The sequence below is a fragment of the Athene cunicularia genome, assembly GCF_003259725.1.
Source record: "Athene cunicularia isolate RWA chromosome 8 unlocalized genomic scaffold, athCun1 chr8_part1, whole genome shotgun sequence".
In the NCBI taxonomy this organism is placed as follows: domain Eukaryota; kingdom Metazoa; phylum Chordata; class Aves; order Strigiformes; family Strigidae; genus Athene; species Athene cunicularia.
In genome coordinates, this window is record NW_020799109.1 from 29,534,874 (window position 1) to 29,555,153 (window position 20,280).

Below are 20,280 nucleotides of genomic sequence, written 5' to 3' on the forward strand. Positions count from 1 at the left end.
GCACCCAGAAGACACCCACTGGCACTGGAGTGAGTCAGGGACAGGAGGCATGACACCCTGCTGAAGCTCATGTCCTGGCCATGCCAAGCCTCTACCAAGGCTCAGCTGTGGGAGCAGCTTCACCCCATTCCTCAAACAACAGCCGACCAGCTCCATAGTGTCTCTCTCCAGTACACATTCACAGGTGCATTCCCTGCCTCAGTTTCCCCAGCTGTCCAAATTATACTTCCCAGGGCCTAGCCAGAGCCAGCCTAGGCTATTTTACATCTTGGGGCTACTCCAGCTGTGACCAGCCTGGTGTGGGCAGCCCCACAGCAGCCTCTGTAGGACAAGAGGGCAGCAGGCATAAAGGGGTGCCCCTGCCTGCCCCCTTGCTTGCCTCTCTTGCCTGCGTGGCCACAGGGATCAGGAAGCTGAGCTAGCCGGAGACCAAGGAGCATCACTACCAGGCACCCAATGCACTGCCAAGGTCCCCAGTTTGTCCCCTGTCCCCAAGCTACCCACACGGCAAGCATCTCCCTGCCTGCCTGCCTCCCTCCCTGCCTGTGGTTCTCGCAGGGCGACATTGCCATCTGCTGCCTGCTGCTTGGCAGGACACACCAGCCTGCCTCTGCCACCCAGGTCTGGCCCTCCCCCATCCCATTTTTCAGGAGACTGTCCCTGCAGGGACCCTCCAGCACCACAAGCACTGCAGCAGCACCCACGCCACCACTCCCACCCAGAGACACCTTTCGCAGATGCCCCGCTGGCACCTAACCCTGCAGGCACCGCAGAGCTCACAGCTCTAGCCCAGCAGCGAGGAGAACAAAGCACCTCAAGGTCTACCCTACTCAAGGGCTGTGTATGGGGTTGGTATCATTTGCGGGTAATGAACACGCAACCGCCCAGCAGCACAGGGACAGCAGAGCAGTGTCCCAAACCAGGGCCGTGTCCCCTGCCCACAGCTGGCTTTGCAAGCACCAGCTTCACCGTTCTGAACCATCCCCAGAGCAAGACCCTGGCACCAAACAGTGCCCCGCTGAATGGGAACACACATCTCCAGCTCCCTCTGCCTTGGGTTCATCATCTGGAAACACAAAGATGTTATTTATTTAACAGCCATACCAAGAGACATTCAGTTATTTTAAACTTTAAAGCACCAACATATTGTTTCTATAGCTTAAGATAGAAGATCAAAGAGAGGAGAAGAGCAGTAATTATCTGCTGTTCAGAAGTTTAGCCTTCAGAGAAGGAATTGGGTTTCCAGCTACACTTGTTAAATGCTGTTAAGCTGATCTCTTCTAAGAGGCTGTGCAGTTTATAATTGAGATTACCCACCTGAGACATGTTTCCACAAGCAGGCCTGGGTTTATAGGTCACTGACAGAGACCACAGCAGATGGTTGCTCTGATCTTTGAGAGGGACAAAGTCACAGAAGATGGCATGGTAACACATTGCTGGAGGTCACTGCAGGCAAAAAACAGAGTAGAAATGTGGATTCCCCTTCCCAGTTACTTACATGACAGTAAGGACTATCTCCAAAGCCTGTCTGAAAATCAACAAGAGGCATCACGCAATGTGACTTCTGCAGGGGTCTAGATGATTTCTTACATGAACTTATAAGTACAGCAGTGCTTCTGTAGGAAACAGCATATAACATTGTTTCTTGCATTAACTGGGGGAGAATTGTGGGGGGGAGCAACTACCAGCATTGATTGCTGGACAATGCAAGGGGAGGAAGGTGTACAGCAGGCTCTGTGTGACTGATGGATGCTGTAGGAGGTAGAAAGTGGTTGGATGTGAGGGATCACTAACCTTTACTCAGAAAGCAGTGAGGGCTGAGGAGAGCTCTAGTGCAAATGGATACAATCCTTTTATTGATTCCCATTTTATACCTGAACAGCAGTTGGTTCCACTGAAATGGGACCTGCCAAAATACTTGAGGACCAGCCAAGCCTAGCAGGTCCAGAACACTGATGGCTCTGCTTTGAAATTTGAAATTCACTGGTAGGATCTGAGACAATCAAGTGCTGAGCAATACACTCAAAAATAAAAGTTATCCAAGATGTGGGACCCTGCCCTTGGACCGAGGGAACCTGCTTTGTAAGTCAGCTGACATAGCAGAAGCTGGAAACAAGAAAAGACCTCAAACAGAGCAGGAGTGTCAGTACTAAAATAGGCATAAACAAAAAATAAAACCTAGTTTTAAGGTGTTTCTCCATCTCCAAACAAGAGAAAATATTTTTCTCTGTGGGGATGGTTATGTCTCCTGTTGTCAACAGTGAGCACAAATCTAAAAAGTGCATCTGCCACATCCACTTTAGGGCTGCAGTGAGTTTTTGCAAGACATTGGTAACGCTCACACTCCAGGATGCCGAGATTAACTGAGGCGTCTGAGCTTACATTGCTGTCAGGTCCTAAAGGGTGCAGAAATGCACAGCCAAAACCAGCACAGAAAACCAACCTAACTGTGGACCAGGAGACTTGAGGGAAGCCGAGGGCTGGTGTCCCTTGTCCCCACTGTGTCCTGGACAGACCATTTGGACACACAGTGACTTCTGGATAGGCCACTCGGCCACTCACCTTAGTGCTGGTGTGCACATGGCCATGAGGGACAGTGTGAATGAGTGAAATCAGGCTTGTCTGAGAGCAAAATCATCTTCCCCTCCCATCAGGGCTGGCACTGAGATTTGCTGTGCCGTTGCCAAATGCTGCAGTATTATTTCCTAAATTTTCTGCCCACATAGCCTCAGACACGCAGCCTGCCCAGTAGCTGCCCCCAGATCCCAGTCTTCCAAGTTGCTGGCACCTGTACATGCCACAGTCCCAGTCCAGTTGTGGCACAGACCGCCAGCAGATGGCCTTGGACATGCCCCAGAAATGGGGACATCCACATCAGAAGTGCTCAGAAGAACTGCTCCAGCTGCCTTGTCCTGATGGCCCATGGGACTGGGGGTCTCCTGAGATGGCCCCAGGAGAGCCCAGCCAGGGTGTCCCCTCCTCTGAGCCTGTAATTTGGGGTCCCATCTGCTTTTGTGCCTCTGACAACTCCTGTGATGGGCGTGGAGACAGCTTGGACAGGGTGTTATTTGGGCTTCCTCCCACCACCTTCTCTGTGGGCAGGCAACATGGTGTTTATCCCATAACCTAACACTGGCAATCAGGGTAAATACCAGGTGGATCTCATCTCAGTCTAGGGACTGCAAGGAAAAAGGGAGGACTTCACAAAGAAAAATTTAAAAAAAAAATGGACATACCTGTGTGCTATAGATTTTGTGATATCTTTTTCTTCTTAAAACACCATTTTCTCACCCAGGTCATATGATTTTGTGTGCTTTCTTAGTATATGGTGTCTCATAAGGCTTTTTCTTGGCTGCATCTTCAGCACAGAGCTCTGCTGCAGTGAGAAACCAGCCCGGGAGAACATGTCACCCACAGATGCAAGCAGGAAGGACAGTTTGTTATATTTTTCCCTGACAACATTTATCCCCTATTTCAAGATTCTGAAGGGGAGAGCAATACTCATCAGAATGAACACCTTTTTCTTCTGCAATATCTCTTTTTCTGTCAGGAATGCCTGCCCTGGGCAGGCAAAGAGCTGTGCATGGGGAAGGACCCCCCCAGATACCCCAAAACACTCAGCGTGGCCAAAGGTGGACCAGCAATGCCAGGGTCACTATGGGACCATGCTAGCCTGGCAGTACTTTTGTCAACCTGTGTTAGAGAGGGAGCTCCAGCCCTGGTCCCTGCTCTCTTTGTAGCTTGTGAACAGCCCTCAACTGGCCCCAGTGATGTTCCTCTCACCGTAATGAGATGAACCTCTGCAGATCCCTTCCCATGACTTTCTCTTGCCCTCTGGTTTTTAAAACATCCTCTGCTTGTGTTCACTGACAGCTTCCCTACAGGTTCAAGTCCTACCACTATTCCCCAACCCACTAAACCCCTCTGCTTTGCCAAGATGCTGCCAAGATTCAGCAAATGATTTTTGCTGGTATGGTGTGGTTTGATCCAGTGCAACAGGCAGCTACCTGGGAAGGAGCATAGGAATAAAACTATTGGGAGGAGGATTTCAGACTCCTAGGATCAGGGATGCTAACCTACGGAGAGTACTGTTTGGGAAGCCAGTTCGTTTATATCATCGCTGCAATAAATAACGGTTTCAGCCCCCACAAGAGCAACAGTGCCCTGCTGAATTAGCCTGCTCATGGGTGCTCACGTATGCCGTCACCCAGCAGCGACCTCATGGCCCAGTTGGCTCTGACTCCAGAGAGAAATGGTTTTGCATGTCTCTGGTTTCCTGTGGGTGCCACAACATTAATTCCTTCAATTTATTGGATCTAAAGCCACCTTGGAGACACATGCTTTCATTTACTGCATGCAAGTTGTCCAAGAGAGGAAAACCAGAGGAAATGAGCATCCGGGGAGCAGTCAGTGGGATGGCAACAGCTTTGACATGCATCTACCTGGCAAGTGGTACTGTACCCTGGGCCATCCTCAAGATGCTCTAAATGCAGCCTGGGGTAACTACCTCTTCCCACGTGCTCCCCCAGTTCCTGAAAGCAGGATCCTATTTTCATATTTTCAAGTGCAAAGCCCTCAACAGTAGTGCAGGACTGAAGGCCGCTCTGTAGCAGTGTTGTTCAAATACTACCTGTTGCCAGGACTTTCTGGGATTTAATTTCTGCTAATCCCAAATAAAACAACTGTAGGCAGAGAGTCCGAGGTGCTGAGATTGCCTATGAAGTGAGTCAGCTCAAAACAAGGGGAAAAGTTTGATTCTGATGCCAAAGGGGAGACAAAAATCCCCATTGTAAGTAAGGGAAAGCTAGGCAGCATGTGTGAGACAGGCAGTAAGAAAAGCAGGGAGGAAATAACCCTACAGGAAAGCTCCCACACTGGGGAGGGACAGAAGCACACATGCTGGACTTATGGGGAGGGAGAATCCACTCATTTGATGGTCAAGGAACAATCAGATGGCAAAAAACACATATTGAATGGGAAGAAAAGCAGGGATTTAGTGTAACGCACCAGTGACGAGTTGGTCACAGTATGAAGTCCTGGGAAAAAGGCAGGGGAAGAGTACCCAGTGAACACTACTGGTGCTGGGGCTCTCCAGCAGAAGTGGAAATAGCATCTAAAATTCGGGAGAAGGCAAAAGCCCTCTGGTAGGTGCAGTGGGAGGCATAACTCAGCAGGCGGCTGGTGCTCTCCATCATGGGTGGGGAGGAGGAGAGGGGAAGGGCTCAGGCAGGGCAGCCCTGCTGCCTTTGCCAGGCAGCGCAGTCAGGTTGGGTTGAGGAAAGAGGTCCCACCTCTGGAGGCTCTGCAGCTTCTCTGCTGGACACAAAAGGGTGAGCCAGACACCAGCACACTTGCATGGGATGCTTTGCACCAGCCCCCCTCATGTCCCATGCAGGGGCCCGAGAGGCTCCTCCTGTCAGGCTGGCAGCCCACCCATGCTCATTCATCAAGTTAAGGCTCTGCAGTTGGAGCTGGGAGGAGGCATGCAGGCAGGCCTGAGGGTGGTGGGAAGCAACATGGGTGGGGGACCCCGGAGAGGGCATGAGGTTGCTGGGGTCTGTCCCCTTCTGCAGTGAGACCTTCAAACGCCCCTGGCATCACTTTGCAGACCGAAGGGTGGATTAGTGTCTTCGGGAAGCTGCTTCGGGGAAACAGGTTCAGCCTCGCGGTGTGTGTGAGGGGCTTTCCTGCAGGTGTTCTCCCACCTCTCTGCAGCAGTGGGTTGCAGCACGCAGGCCACTATCCATAGCTTTCCCCTTGGGGAGCAAGGAAATAGATAAAAGCAGTGCTGGCATTTCCCAGTGCTCGCAAGTGCTGTCTCTGTCAGCAGCAGGCTTGCTCAGGATCTGCCAGCTGGCCTAAAACTATCCAGCAGCCTCTGAACAAGGGTGCTGGGGGGTACTAGTAAATCAGCATCCAAAGAGGAATTCAGCATCCAAATAGTAATTCACTGCACGCCTTGTCAGTGACAGAAACGGGGCTCCTCCCTTTCTCTGCTGGGGTTTGCAATCGGTTTTGCCTTCCTGAGAACCGACTGCTCAGATGGGCTTCTCCCCATGCCTCCCCAGCCTTGCAGCAGCACAGGGAGGAGATACACATTGCTCTTCAGACTCCATGCAGCACGAGCTCCTTGGGCTATTTTACACAGGTGCATGACAGCAGGGCAGAGCCTGCTGACCTGCTTGCAAAATTGCAAAAAGCACTGGCAAAACAAAACTCTCATGGGCCAAACCACCCCCCCTTGGCACTGCATGTTGCACAAACAGCAAACCCACAAGTTGCTGGCTGCATCTGGATCATGGCCAGGGTCTGACTTTAATTCTCTTTAAACGTTCTGCATAAAAGAGGGGAGTAGAAATGTGGCTGCACTGCTGCTTCAGTGCCTAGGGGCAGGAGGCAGGTTGGCTTGCCCACGTCCGCTACTGGCAGCACACAGGGCATCTGCTCTGCCGAGCCAGCCCTGTGGGCTGTCGGGCAGCGTTCCACCTTCACCATCACAGCTCCAAGATGTCATCTTTGGTTTTTCACCCTCTTGCTATTTTTATTTCTCTGGAAATGCTCTGTGTGGCCAGATGACCTGTATTAAGACTGTATTATTTTTATACTGCATGATTCTGCATTAATGTGGAGCTCTTTTCTCTGCTGGGCCCTCCAAGAATGGAAGAAGCAGCTACTGCTCACCTTGTAACATGTGAGTTCCTTAGCTGTCAAGAGAAACAGCCCCTGTGATCTGACACCTGGCAGAGCATCAGGGCCTCTGTAATTAATAACATCTACATTTTGTTTCCTGGTGGTTCTATATTTAAAAATGCAGGAAAATAGTTACTAAAATGCAGAAAATAAAAATCCATGCTTTCAAATAAGCATTGTAGCCATTAGAAGAAGGAAAAAGGACATCAGATCTAAGCATAAATCAGTGTGACCAAAGACAAACCCAGCTACATTAAGAAACAGCTGCCTGGCTGCTTTTTGCTCCTCATGCCCCTCGTCCCCTCCTGCTCTAAAATCCAGGTCCCCTACAGCAACGGCCTCAGGGGTAGAGAAGCCTTAGAGGCATCCAGGCCTGACACAGGTGAGGAGCATGGCAAGCCTGAAGTGCCCCAAATGCCTGGACCAGGAGTACCCCCGTGGCAGCCTGGAGGAGAGGAAGGGGGTCCGATGCACACTGCCTGAAGAGAAGGGTGATGTCAATGCTGATGAGGAGGAAATCAAGGAGAGCAACCACACCATCCCATGGAACAGCCCAGGGGAGGATGTGCTTGCAGATCCATTGTGCCAGGAAGGTGATCTACAAAACCTTCGACCTCATCAAGGCTAACAGCGTGGCCAGGAAGCTGAAGCTGCTGGTGAGCCTTCGTGCCCTGGATGGCAAGCCCAGCTGTGGGGAACCCCTGCGTCAGCAGCACCCATCCCAGATGGACCCACATCTGGGGCTGCAAGTACCCCTGAACCCCAGGGAGTTCCCGGCACATGGCCAGTGGGCAAGGTGAAGGCAGTCAGCAAAAGTCAGGCTGACCAAGCACAGGGGAAAGAGGCAGAGCTCAGTCATTCATGCATTATTCATTTCTGACCACTTCCCGTCCAGGAAAAGAGGCACCCAGCTTGGCTGCATGGCAAGGCTGAGCACCCTGCCCTGGCTGTGCAAAGGTGCCACACGTGTTCCGCAGGACAGCAAAAACCCCAACACCCCTGTGGGTTAAGCAAATACCCACCAGGTTTAAATTTCACATGGAAATGGGCAAGGAAAACCAAACCAAAGCCCAAACCCTCTTGTGCTTCCCATGAGATAAGCACTGCGAAAGACAACCCTTTCACACAGAGTATGCTGGATACGGTAATTAGAGGCAAAACATCTGCACCCCTCACTCTATTGGGAGAGCCCCGTTCCAAAGCAGAAGTGCACTGAGTGTTTCTACAGCATTAAGCTGCTGTCTGAGACCAAGAATAGAGACTAGACAGTTGGTAAAAATGGCTTCTCTCAGGTACCTGATAGCTGAGGCAATTAAAAGAAAATTAAACTGACATTTCTAACTTGCTGTTTAAGAGAGATGTGCAGTGGTGAAATAATTAAAAGTTACTGCTGGGAACATACTGTTTTCACCCGTCTGTTGTAAAGAACAGAAGGGCAAGAAGCATTTTTTGCTTCTTTTTTTCTTTCTTTCTTGATAATAATTGCCAGTTATTGCTGCATTCCCAAATGCTAGAACCCACGGGTTTTCCAAATGACGACAGAGATCTTTAGTGGTCAATACCTGGTTTACCAAGCCTCACTTGGTGACAACATTTTGCCAGCCAGATCTCCCTGATCAAGTTATTCAGATGAAGGGCCCAGAGCTTCATTTTCTGGTTTATAGCACTTGCCTGAAACATCTTTCCAGCAAATGCCTGTGAGCAGCTCCATGATGAAGCTGCAGCCCCACCCCTTGCTGTCTCTTACTGTACAGCAGAATTTGGTTCCCCACCAGTTACACTGGTGTATCAGCTGCATCTGGGCCTCTCAGGCAGGAGAAGTGGTTCTTTGGATGGGAACCCACATTGAAGCATCCTCATACAGATAGGGCTCATGCGGCTGGCTCCTCTCAAGAGTTCACTGGCCACCTCAGGACAGGGACATCCCAGGTGTTTTTCATAGCTCCATGAATACAGTGCCCAGGAAGGAAGACTCACCACCCATGTGAGTGTTCCATGGGATCAGAAGTGGGCCTGAGAGACAAGGAGTGGCCAGGGGACGCAGCAGATATGCCTTGTTGACCTCTTCATTGCAGCAAGGGCCCTGGCACATGTGAGAAAACAGAAAGCACCTTCCATCTTTCCCATTAGCTAAAAGAAAATAGTGGTACTTATTAAGTGCCTGCTCACCGGATGCCAGCCTGGCCAGGATCCGAGTCCCAGAATGCTCTTCACATGGACCTCCTACTTCTTGACACAACCCCAAGTCATCCTTGCCCTCATCATCACCTCCAGCAGCCATGCCTAGCTTATGCTTCAGCCCATCACCCAAGGACACCCCTCCTGCTATGACAGCCCAACGCCAGGTTCATTTGCAGGAGACAACAACAGTACAGGAAAGCTTCTGATGTTTTCCCAAGTTAGAGTATCCTCAGAGTTTAGTCTCTCTTGTGCAGAGTGAGGCCGAGTATACCCTGGGCTGGTGTTTAGCACTGACCTTCTGGAAGGGAGAACAGGGCTCTGCGTGGTTTTAGGATGACCATCCCCTTCCCCCACAGGGTAAGCAGGTGAAGGACAAAGCCCAGAGCCATAGCGTGTGCTGCTCCAGAGTCCGTATTGCTCTGCTTCAGCCTGTCCAACCTCCTGCATGCAAGTTCTTCCAGGAAGGGTTTGGGGACCAGTCTGGAAGAATAAGGAAGGTGCATGCTAGGCTGACTCCATCATTTCCACTGCCAGGGGTGGTGGCCATGTTTTATTGGTGTGTACATGGTCAGACAGAAAAATTTTTACAAAACAAGACAGAAAAATCACTTAAAACTTTTCCTCAAGGGTGTTTCCTGAATAGAGAAGCAAAAAAGCAATTATAGCAAACCATGAAATATAAAGGAAGTCAGGTCAAAAGACAGGTGAGTGCACAATGCACACAGCAAGGCTCTGCACTGGAAATTGCTAAAAGCCCCCCCGATTTGCCTCCTCCTTTTGACTATGAACAAAACAGATCAAGCTGGGCCTCTCCTTACTCAGTTAGCTGTCTTCCATCACAAGAAATCCCCTGACAAGAGCTGTCCTTGTTTCTAGTTTGGAGAAGGGCAGAGGTCTTACACCTTGCTGCCTTAGTGGGGCAGACCTTTACAACAACCCTGCTGCCAGCACCACCCCCTGCACTTTGGGAGGATGTCCTGCGCTGCTTGGATGTTGCTTCTGGATTTATTCTGCCCTTCATGGTGGTAAAAACCTGCTGAAGAGCCGAGCCCTAGTCCCAGACCACTAGCCATGCAGTGCTATTGAAGGCATGCAAATATATCTGTAAATGAGGATACATAAACATGCTTATAATAAATGTGTTTGTATTGTGAAAGTATTGTAGCTGCCAAGGACACGGGAAGCCTAGCTTTATTTTTCACTCTTGCAGTGATTACTGTCTGATCTTTACAAACTGGATGCTGTGACATAGTAGGCTAACAGAGAAGGAAATAACATCATTAAAACTGGGGATATTCTTTGTGTTTACATGAACTCTGCTGTCCTGGAGCTATTTTAAAGCTGCTGCTATATCTCAAGTGAATACACTTTCTATCTACTCATGTATGCCATGAACAGTCTAAAAGAAAATCACTTGAGCTTTTAGCTCACATGTGCTGCCATGGTCTTGAGCAAATCCAGGTTATTTGTACAAATGCACAGCGTATTTCAGTGTCTATGACTGTATACAAGAACTGCTCATCAGCGCCTGTTCAGAAGTGAAGCAGGCCACGAGGTCTTGCAGCTACTCACAGATGTCTTCCTGTACCTCAGCCCAAGCCCACAGGTACCCCTAAGGATGAGTTTTGGTGTGTGAGAAGCAAAGGCTGGTGGGAGGCTTTGCAAGGAGTGTGCAGGCAGCTTTGTCTCCACAGGGGTTCCACCTGTAGGACCACAGTCACAAACATGGACCTCAGGCTTCCACACACACTGCACTTCTGTCACGCTCGCACGCTGCTGGGCAGTAACTGGGAGCCAACGTGCAGGTGGAGATGGGACCACCTAACCCCCTCTCTGTACTCTGGAAATGCAGCCCCCAACCTCCCAGCTCTCTGGGAAGGAAGCATCTCCCAAAGGATACTGCACCAGGAGAAAAACATCCCCAGTTCACTGGGTTTGGTGCCAGCAGCCAAGGCAGTGCGGTGTGAGTGCTGACCTTCCCACAGTGCTCCAACACAGCTGTGCTTTCTGGCAAAGGTCAGCTTTCATCCAGCAGAAATACTTCTGTGGGGCTGCACTGAACCACGTTACAGAGTACAGACTCTCTCAATGCAAGAGTCAATGCTGCCTTTTTTTTCAGGCTCCTGGGGAAAACCATTTTTCACAGTCAGCTGACAGACTTCTACAAGCGAGTTCATCCTCTTATTAAACAAGTAGGGTATTAAATATGAAATCTAGCTAACAACTGGTCCAATAGCTTCTTAAATTCAAGTACTAAGACATACATACTAGCAATCCTCTCAAGATGTCCCACAAGAAGTCAGTTAGATCACACTTTGATCTCGAGGTCTGGGACACTGAATGCTGTATCGTACCTTCTCCCAATCAATGGAAACAAGTCATCCACCACTCACACCACTTACCAAGCAAAGGTCTTCAGATCAAATCCCTTAACAACTGCTGACACCTCAGGTTTTAGTAACTCCTTTTTCTAAATTGCTGTCAATCCACCATGCAATCCAAAAGAACGCACTTAAGTCACTAATCCATCCCTGCTGACACCACCAGCAGTATTTTCAGGAGCAGCAACAATGGTCAAGATACTGAGGAAACAGAAAATTAGCCCCGCCTCTTTCAAGCAGGAGAACAGAGGCTAGGCAAGCAGGCCAGCAAAACACACTGACTCTTTTGGCGCAAAACTTACCACAGCCAACAAAGAACATCCTTGCATCGATGAAGATGTTTCTTTTTAAGGCATGCCAGGTAGTTACCAGGAATAGCTGTTAAATGGCAAGCTGGTGGCTAGGCTACTGCCCTGGTAACTGTGCATGGCTCTTAGCCCAGGGACTATTCCTTAAGAATCCCTTTCAGCCAACAAGATGTGTGCTGGGAGCCTGTACAGACAGACCTGCTCAGAACAAATCATTACTCCTGCTTTCAGATTTGAAGCAGGTAAGCAACAATTAAGATAAAGCCCTTAATAAGAAAAGGAGTTGATAGCTCTGATGTTTTCCTCTAGCAGATAAACAGGAGGAAAGCCATTACACAAACTGCACGAGCACATTTGTTTGAGCACATCTTCCTCTGGAAAACAACATTCCCACACAGCAAGGGGCAGTTCCAAAGCAGCACAGTCATCCTACAGTGAATTTACAAGTGGGCTGCACTCTGGCACAGACCTGTATTACCTGCTTCATGGGCTAGCTCCCATTCAGTGGTTACTCTTTTAAGCTGACTCTAACCTTGCACAGGCCCACAATTTTTTAACTTCTCAAAGCATCAGGCACAGCTGGGATCACCAAAATAAAAACAGCTTTCCCTTCTATTTCCAGTATGTTATCCTAGTGAAATGCTATTCATTTTCATCTGCTGTTCTGTCGGTGAGATCTCAGCCCCTGCTCGTTTTCAGTCTGTAAGTAGGAAAACTGCAGTGGGGGCTCTTTATGCCAACAGAAACTTCACAAGATCAGCGGCAGATCATCACATGATAAATAAAAGCTGCCTACTCCAGAGATTTCAATGCCCTTTGCTCAGATTGATTGACAAATGATGGATTGCTTAGTGCTCTCTGTTTTCATCAAAGACTCCTGCTCAGACTTCTCTATGCTGGGAGAAAGCAAATAGTGTAAGAGGAGGATGATGGTATGCAGAGGAGCAGAAAGACCGTACAGTAGTAGCTTTTCCTTTGTGCAATGTGCTCTATCTACACTCCACAAGCACTGATGTATTTACCATGCAACACCTTTGTTAACAAAGTAAGAAAACAGTGAGTGCTGTAGCTGCCAAGGACGGGCCAGTGATTCCAGGTCAGCGAGAGCCAGGCATCTGCAGCACTGGTGCTATTCTAACTTCTTATTCTTGAAACAATCTTCCTGTGATGGAAATGAGTTGGGCAGAGGCAACATAGTGAGGGGACAGGAAAACTGGCGAAGAGCAATGGGTATTTCTATGTTTCACTGTTCAGAAACACCATCCAGCAATCAAAAGTACTTACACAACCAGGACCCCCTGCCTAACTCAGAGCTCCAGCCCTCTGCTTGTGGCCAAGTGCTTCCCCTAATGCCCTGGCAGTGAGGGTCTGTGGGCGAGTCCTCTGCACAACACACCACCAAAGGGAACCTCTTCTTCCACGGCCCTTACAGACACAAACGAGCTAACAGATGCACTGGCTACTCTGAACAAAGAAAAATTACTTCTGCTGAAACCACACACTTCAAAACCCCTTGAATTAAGCAATGCTGTAGAACAGGTATATTTATTTGCTCACTGGCTCTCTTCCTGTTTCACCTAGGTATCATGACCAGCTATGTGTGTTGTAGGCTATCAGCATCTCAGACTGACACTGTAAGGGCCTGGGAGAGATTTCCAAACCAAAGTAGTGACAATCTTTGGGTTAAATTAAGCTCCAAGAGATTTCCTGTAGCTTGCACAGGAGTTATCACACATTTTAATTACTCCTTTCACACATCCAAGCACTTTATATGCAAGTCAACCTTCCAGGCAAGTATCTAATAACCTTTTAGTTAAGCCTGGTACTTTTCATTTCACCAACCATTTACTCTTCCCATTAAACAGAACTTTGTTCAAAACACTTTCACCATTATGCTCTTACAGGTACAAATTCCACCAACTGCCAACACCAAAAAGCAGAATAACTAGATGTTCCCAATTACTGCAACTGCCTAAGCAGAACAGTCACACAACATAAAGGTGCACACAGTGGTGCAGTTTAATTGGATATTAAAACCCCCTAGAGCAAGAGCACCACATACCCGAGAGAAAAGCAGGATGCTGAGAAAGGGAGACTGTAGCTGACAACTTCATAATGGATTTAGAAGATGAGGGTGTAAACAATGCATGATAGCTTCTGGAAAAGCTTTGTGACCTTGCCACCTGCCCTCTCTTGGGTCATTTCAGATTGTGTTGAACAGCACGGTCCCCACAGAACAGCACTGATGAACTCTCCTGGCAGATCATATAACCACAGCCTCCTTTCAGCCAGGATTTTTTTCATGGAAAGACCTTTCCTCTGAGAGAGGCTAAGCAGCCCTCAGATAAGACTGATCCTTTGCTAAGGGGCCCCATCAAAAGCCCTTTGGAAACCTAAAACCATACTGGAACTGCCTGCAGAGGCGAGTTTGAGAAGTCTCACACAGCTATAGCAAATGCATATGGTATGCAGGGTCCAGTCATCCCAGCAGAGGTATCTGCGTTAAAAAAGTACATCATTTCAGAGACAACTAACACCTCCCTAAGAAGTGGGATGCAGATCAGTTCCCTAATATGGAAAATTCTTTGAGGAATGAAATAAAAATGACCCATTAGTGAGGTCAAGAGAATTAGTCTCCAATTCATAATCAAGCTAAAGTGCTGCTGCAGTTCAGCTCGAGCTGAGCCTAGGACCTCATATCAAACACAACAGTGCCCACAACTGTAAAATGCCAGCTCAGCTGTTGCACAAGTGGAAGGTGCTGAGCAGCCATCACCATTTTTTCACTCTATGAAATATGTGAACAAATGGCACTATCAGTACCTCACATTAAATAGCCTGGTAGTAAATGCAAAGGTGCGCTACCCTGAAGCTTTACTTTCACTCTGCTGTACAACTTCCTGCTGAAAAGGCAGAACGCATTAGAAAGAAATTAGTGAAATTATGGCAGCTGGCAGGGGAAAGGAAGCAAAGCTTTCTGACACGGAAAGGAAATGAAGGCTGCAACTTAAGGACAACCAGGATGCTTCTACTACGGTGGTTGAGTAGATTAAGCATCATCATGAAGTTTCAAAGTTAAAAGCCCCCCCTTCCATAACTGAGGCAATACATACCTCCTTGAAAGTGAGAGCCTTGGGGCAGCACCTGCCTGAGTCTGCTGGGCTAGTTTCTAGGTAAATTTTTCTTTGCTAACCATTTGAACCTAAATCAAAGTGAAGAGTCTAGCAGACACTTTGGGTAGCACTCAGACACATCACAGAACACAAAACACGGTTTTGTTATGAAAAGTTTCCTTATGTGTGAAAACATTTAAATAAAAAAGATTCCTATGTAGTGAGTAGCAAAGGAGCTTAAATTCAGTCTTCTCCTCTTTGAATTTTGTGTTCTCAAACATTTTCTACTGTAATATGCAGCTGGACGTATTTAGACTGCATGATTCCAAGAGACACAAAATTACTCAAATCCCTCACCCCAAGAACATACACCATCATAGTGAAAATAAAACTTTTTCCATTATCAACAGAAATTCAGATAATCACATGGAAGCGCATAAGGGATCAGTACTCCCTTAGGTGGAAACATTTATGAAATACAACTGGTAACTGTTGAGTTTATTAAGGAACTCTTTTGTGTTTTGTTAATGCGCTTTTTTAAATAACCAACATGATACCTCCCCTCCAAATAAAAAAAAAGTAATGGAAAGAAAAACTCAGCAGAATGCAAGGAGAGAAGGGACAGGACAACTGACCATTCTGACTTATCAAAGACCTGCAACAGCAGATCTACAAACCAGTGCCAAAGAGCCATCACACTCAAGAGGGCAGGGCCAATTTATCCAGTGACCAAGACAGCAGAGAGAAGTCTCATAGTCCATACATCATCAATTCAGCAAACTGAGACAGTGCTAGCACATATGAGTGAGTTCTATCTTCCCAAAGTCTCACATTTCATTACTCAGTGGCAATTAAGACTATTTTTTCATACAAAGTCAGTTTAAAGCCAGTGAGTGCAATCTCTACCAGTACAAGTTCCAGAGTCCCCATGCTGTAGTGTTGTGCCCTGTCAGGCACTGCTGGGAAGTGGGACTGGACTGTCCAGAGCACATGCGGTGGAGTGCTTTCTCCAGCCTAGATGAGTGGACCTCATTGAGGTAAGAAGCAACCAAAGAGAGCACAATCACAAACGAACTAAGAATTAAGATTTATCCAATTTGTGTGTGCGCTCATGCCTCCGCAGGGTACCTGACTCGGTGAAGGAATGACCACAGAAATTGCAAGAGTAAGGCTTCTCTCCAGTATGGATGCGGTGATGGCGCTGGAGCGATGCCAGCCGGGTGAAGGTCCCTCCGCACTCCTCGCAATAGAAGGGGCGCTCCCCAGAGTGAGTTTGCTGGTGTCTCTTCAGCCTGAGCAGCTGGACGAATGCCATGCCACATTCCTGACACTTATAGGGCTTGTCTTGCCGGTGGATTACCTTGTGTTTGGAAAGCAGGTTAGGCTTATCAAAGCCTTTGCCGCATGTCGGACAGGCATAAGGTTTATAGTCGTCTTCCTCAGACTTTTGGTTTTCTGCACAAGGCTGATCAGTGTACTCCACAGTGTGCTGGTTACGGTGCACTATTGACCACGGGTTCCTAGCCATGCCATTTCCCAAGATCACCATGGAGCGCTCTATCTTGTGCACGTTGCGTAGGTGCCTCCAGACATCAGCTGTGCGAATGAAACCCTTGTCACACTCCGGACATTTGTGTGGCCTGTCACTAGAATGAATGAGCTTGTGCATTCGTAAATTTGCCGCACGGAAGAACTCTTTGGCGCAGACGGGACATCGGTATGAGTTTTCCACAAGATGAGTTCGCCTATGCTCCTGCAGCTCGCTCATACACTCGAAAGAGGAACCACACTTCTTGCACCGATACAGCAAAGGCTCCTCAGAGATGGGTTCCAGCTCCTCATCAAACACATCAGCAAGAATGGTGTTTTCATTATCACCACATAGTCTTCTCCACGGTTTCTTGGATTGCTCAGAAGAACAGTGCTCTAAACCTGTATCTTCACGCTGCAGGTCAAAGTTGGTACCGGAGGGGACAGCTACCCCAGCTGTACTCTCACCTCGTTTCTGGTAGTAGGGCTCATAGGTTTCTTTGTCTTCACGCTGCAACTCTGCAGGAAGCTCCTGCTTACCTGAAGGGCCAGCAGAGCTGCAACGAGGACTGCACATCTGCGAGTAATTCATGCCTACCTCCTTCTGGAGGCTAGACATGTGGCCCACCTGCTTAGTGGTCTTTCTGGAATAATTTGAATGCTTCTCACCTGTGTCACAAATGCTATCCTCAGAGTCCCAGTCTACATGCACATCCATCCTCTGAGGCGCACGCTGTGTTCATCTGCAGTTCATTGATGAGGTGTGTACCAAGGGCTTCATGTCATTCATGGTAAGTCCCTCTCATTCTCAGCAATCTTTACAGCCCTCCTTAGAGGACTCTCCCTAGAAAATAAAACACCCATTTCATCAGTGATTTTTCTGATATTAACAGAAGATAAAGTTATCACAGTGAAGATCTTTTTCTGATTAAAAGAATGTGAAAAACTATTCATTATGCAGTAGGAAACACAGAATCATCTACTATTATATATGTAGAAAATAAACATTCAGCATACAAAATACAAACTATGTTTACATTTAACGAAGTTAAACCCTGTATCATAATCCAGCCATCACTACAAATTTAAATTGATAATTTCCATTTTAAATTCAGATAGAAATCTTTAGAACCTTGGGGTGCAAACGCTTTTGGCAAAGTCCTACACCACAGCTGCCCTGTCATGACCTGGACTGGAAGCCCAGAGAGCTGCAACAGTTCTGTGATCCCCTCAGGTTAAATTAAGATGAAACGACACCAAATGTTTTACTTGTGGTAGAAAACAATTTAAACTTGGAAAAGGATAAAAAGCAATGTGGTCTCTTATAAATCTATAAGAAGAAAAAAAAAAGAAAGGAAAGAAAAAGAAAGTAGAGAAAGAGAGCCAAAGAAATCTGGATCACCACCTCTGGATCCAGTGTTGTCTCAGGTCTGGTAATCCTGGGTGGTGGGTGCACATACAGCAAAGTTTTCTGTCACCTTTTAAGTTCATTTTATCAGCTGATTAGCATCCTACACAAGGAGGGGCAGGTAGTTCACAAATTCATTTCCATGAGAGACAAGGAAAAAGGTGGAACACGGGTTCTGCACATGCATTAAACAGGAAAGAGGGTGCACCACACCTTGTCCGATTGAGTCAGTGGTCATACTCACCCTGCCCGCCTTTCATTTTTGAGCAATCTTTGCTTCCTGAGCAATCATCTGGCTCCTGGGGCAGAAATGATCACCTCTTATCAGTTCTTGTCACCTCTTCAATGGCGAAGGCACCAAGCCATTAGAAAGGCAAGCATGGTGTCTGGCTTACACAACAGAGCCACCAAGTATCTGGCTTACACAACTGAGCCAGTGATCAGCGGTACTTGTGCTTGAAGGGGAAACATTTGGTTTCACTCAGTTCATGTTTGCCCCTCTAAGGCTTATCTAAGGAGTTTGTCAATGCAACTGCAAGGGAGTGGGAGGTCCTGCTCCCTTGGGTGACATTCCATAGACTAATGCAAAGGCCGCAGCTTGTCCTTGAGGTTTTCTGTGTCCATTGATGAGGCATTAGTTCTGTCAGTTCCTTACATGCCCCCACCACAGATCTTCTGAAGATTCATGCTGTAAGGGAAAGAATGTTGTTTTCGCATATTCAGCCTGATCGAGAAGGGCAGCAGCGATTCACCAAAGCAATTAAGGAGAACAATTCATTGAGAGAGCAAACTACTGAAATTCCTGGCCTGGGGTGAGAAGACAGGTAATCCTTTTGTCAACTGTGATGACCAGTATTTAGAAATGGATTTAGATGGATGCAGATACCGAGAGACTTGGGGAACCTGAATTTTGAACTTTTTCTGTCTTAGTACCCTTGCAATGAGCTCATGCATATTAACTTCTCCACCCTGAAGAAAGCCAAGGTTCATTTCCATGAACATGCGACATATGAACACATACATGAAGGGGCGTATCGGTAGGCTGTCTGGTAAGTCTGTACACCCTGTAGTACTCAGCCAGTGAGGAATCAGGAGAGGGAACTCGCGGTCGGGAGAAAGGGATATAAACCATTGCACGATGGATGTTAGGTGCGTGCACCTGGTGGGGCGCCCGGTATTGCAAGAACGTAATAGAGAGTGCTTCACACCACACCCTGTCTGAGCCGTTAATAACTGGTAACTGAGCGTTTCTCACAATGCTTAATCCTTGCTTGCTAAATACAAACTAGGAGCACCGTTCACAAGGTGTTTTCTTTCAGAATCTAGTTATGTAATGCAGCAAGACCCAGAAACTGTGTCAAACAGCCAAAACCAGAAGCAATGTACAAAAGCGAGGTCTGGAGAGCTCGGGAGCACCTTTGGCACCCCCCATCCTGAGGGGCATTATTGTAACTGTCTTGAGGATATTTGGGGTCCCTGTGCCACTACCAGCTAGCACCATGCAAAGAAGACCTATGCAAGGAAAGGCAAAAGAGCTGTCTGGAAAGCTTTCTAATCGTCCTCCCAGGCTTCAAAGCATAGCTAGTAATCCTCCAGAGCTGGCCCACTGGAAGAGTTTCAAATTCTCTGGGTAAACTCCCTCTGCAGACCAGCCTTGCTAGCAGAAAATATGAGCAAACGGCAATTGGTCAGAAATACCTGAGTCACAAACTTCCTTGTGAAGAAGATGCTTTTGCTTATGCAGAACCGAAGTGTGGAATCACAAGAGGTTTTCAAGATTTGTCCTAGCAGTCTCTGGTGACAGCAGCTCCATGGGGAGCTTTCGCTCCCCTGGTTTAAACCTGCGTTCACATTCAACTGCTAGCCCACACTCAGAAATTGCATTTTCCCATCCTGATGGATACCTTGGCTGTTCCTCTGACCCCGACCATCTCCTTCACACCCACTTTTCATATTCCCTCTACCCCCACTTTCTTCACTTCCTCTTAACTGCTTTTGTCCAGGGAGTATTTCTCTGAATACAGGCACATATATATAGACGTAAAAACACATATATGTAAAAATGTACATATCTCTACCTTTCCATGTGTACATAAAGCTTGTCTATTTAGTTTCCATAGGCTTAAACAGTTATAAAGGCCTACAGCAATGTGCATGAACTGAAAGGTCTTATTCACATCTCAGAAAGGCCAGCTTCATTTGAGACACAAGATGCGCTTTCTTTTGCTGTGATACAGAAAACAAGCAGAATCAGTCTTCTTCATTAGTCACTGCCTGGAACAGGATGGCTCAAGTCAGCCCCCAACTCCACCCGTTCCCAATAATGAGTGCATCAGCTTAGGAACCACTCCTCACCTCCTGCAAGGGCTGAGCACCTCCAGCATCTCAGCCGTGCAACTGATCTGCTACTGCCTTTGTTGAAGAGGCAAAAAAAAATAAAACCCACACAAACCCAACTTTTCGAGGGAGGCTGGCACCGCTTGGCTTAAGCAAACGTCCTGACAAAGGCCCGCCCAGTTTCCAGGTGGGGGAGGGAATATTTAAAGTGCGATGTAGGCTTAAAAATAATAATAACAAAAATAAATAAATCGGGTTTGCTTGCTTGCTTGCTTGCTTGCTTTACGTGTAGAATGAACCCCCCAAACTTTTCCCCGCAGCGCGGGGGGCCA

At 47.6% G+C, this 20,280-nt stretch overlaps 1 protein-coding gene across 4 annotated transcripts in view; it reads right to left on the reverse strand.

Moving 5' to 3' along the window:
* Window positions 1–15,212: 15,212 nt before the first annotated feature.
* The window catches only part of ZNF648 (zinc finger protein 648), a 5,904-nt gene continuing 836 nt past the window's right edge, over window positions 15,213–20,280 (reverse strand). Inside the window, exons 2-4 of one of the 4 annotated variants that reach the window (XM_026853418.1) lie at window positions 17,856–18,299; window positions 16,873–17,047; window positions 15,213–16,743 (exon numbers count right to left, since the gene is read on the reverse strand). In XM_026853418.1, the coding sequence (XP_026709219.1) occupies window positions 15,755–16,743; window positions 16,873–16,921 (1,038 nt within the window). In that variant the 5' untranslated portion in view covers window positions 16,922–17,047; window positions 17,856–18,299 and the 3' untranslated portion in view covers window positions 15,213–15,754. Of the gene's footprint in view, window positions 17,048–17,855; window positions 18,300–20,068; window positions 20,275–20,280 lie in introns of those variants that run through there. The other 3 variants (XM_026853416.1, XM_026853415.1, XM_026853417.1) reach the window with 3 other exon arrangements.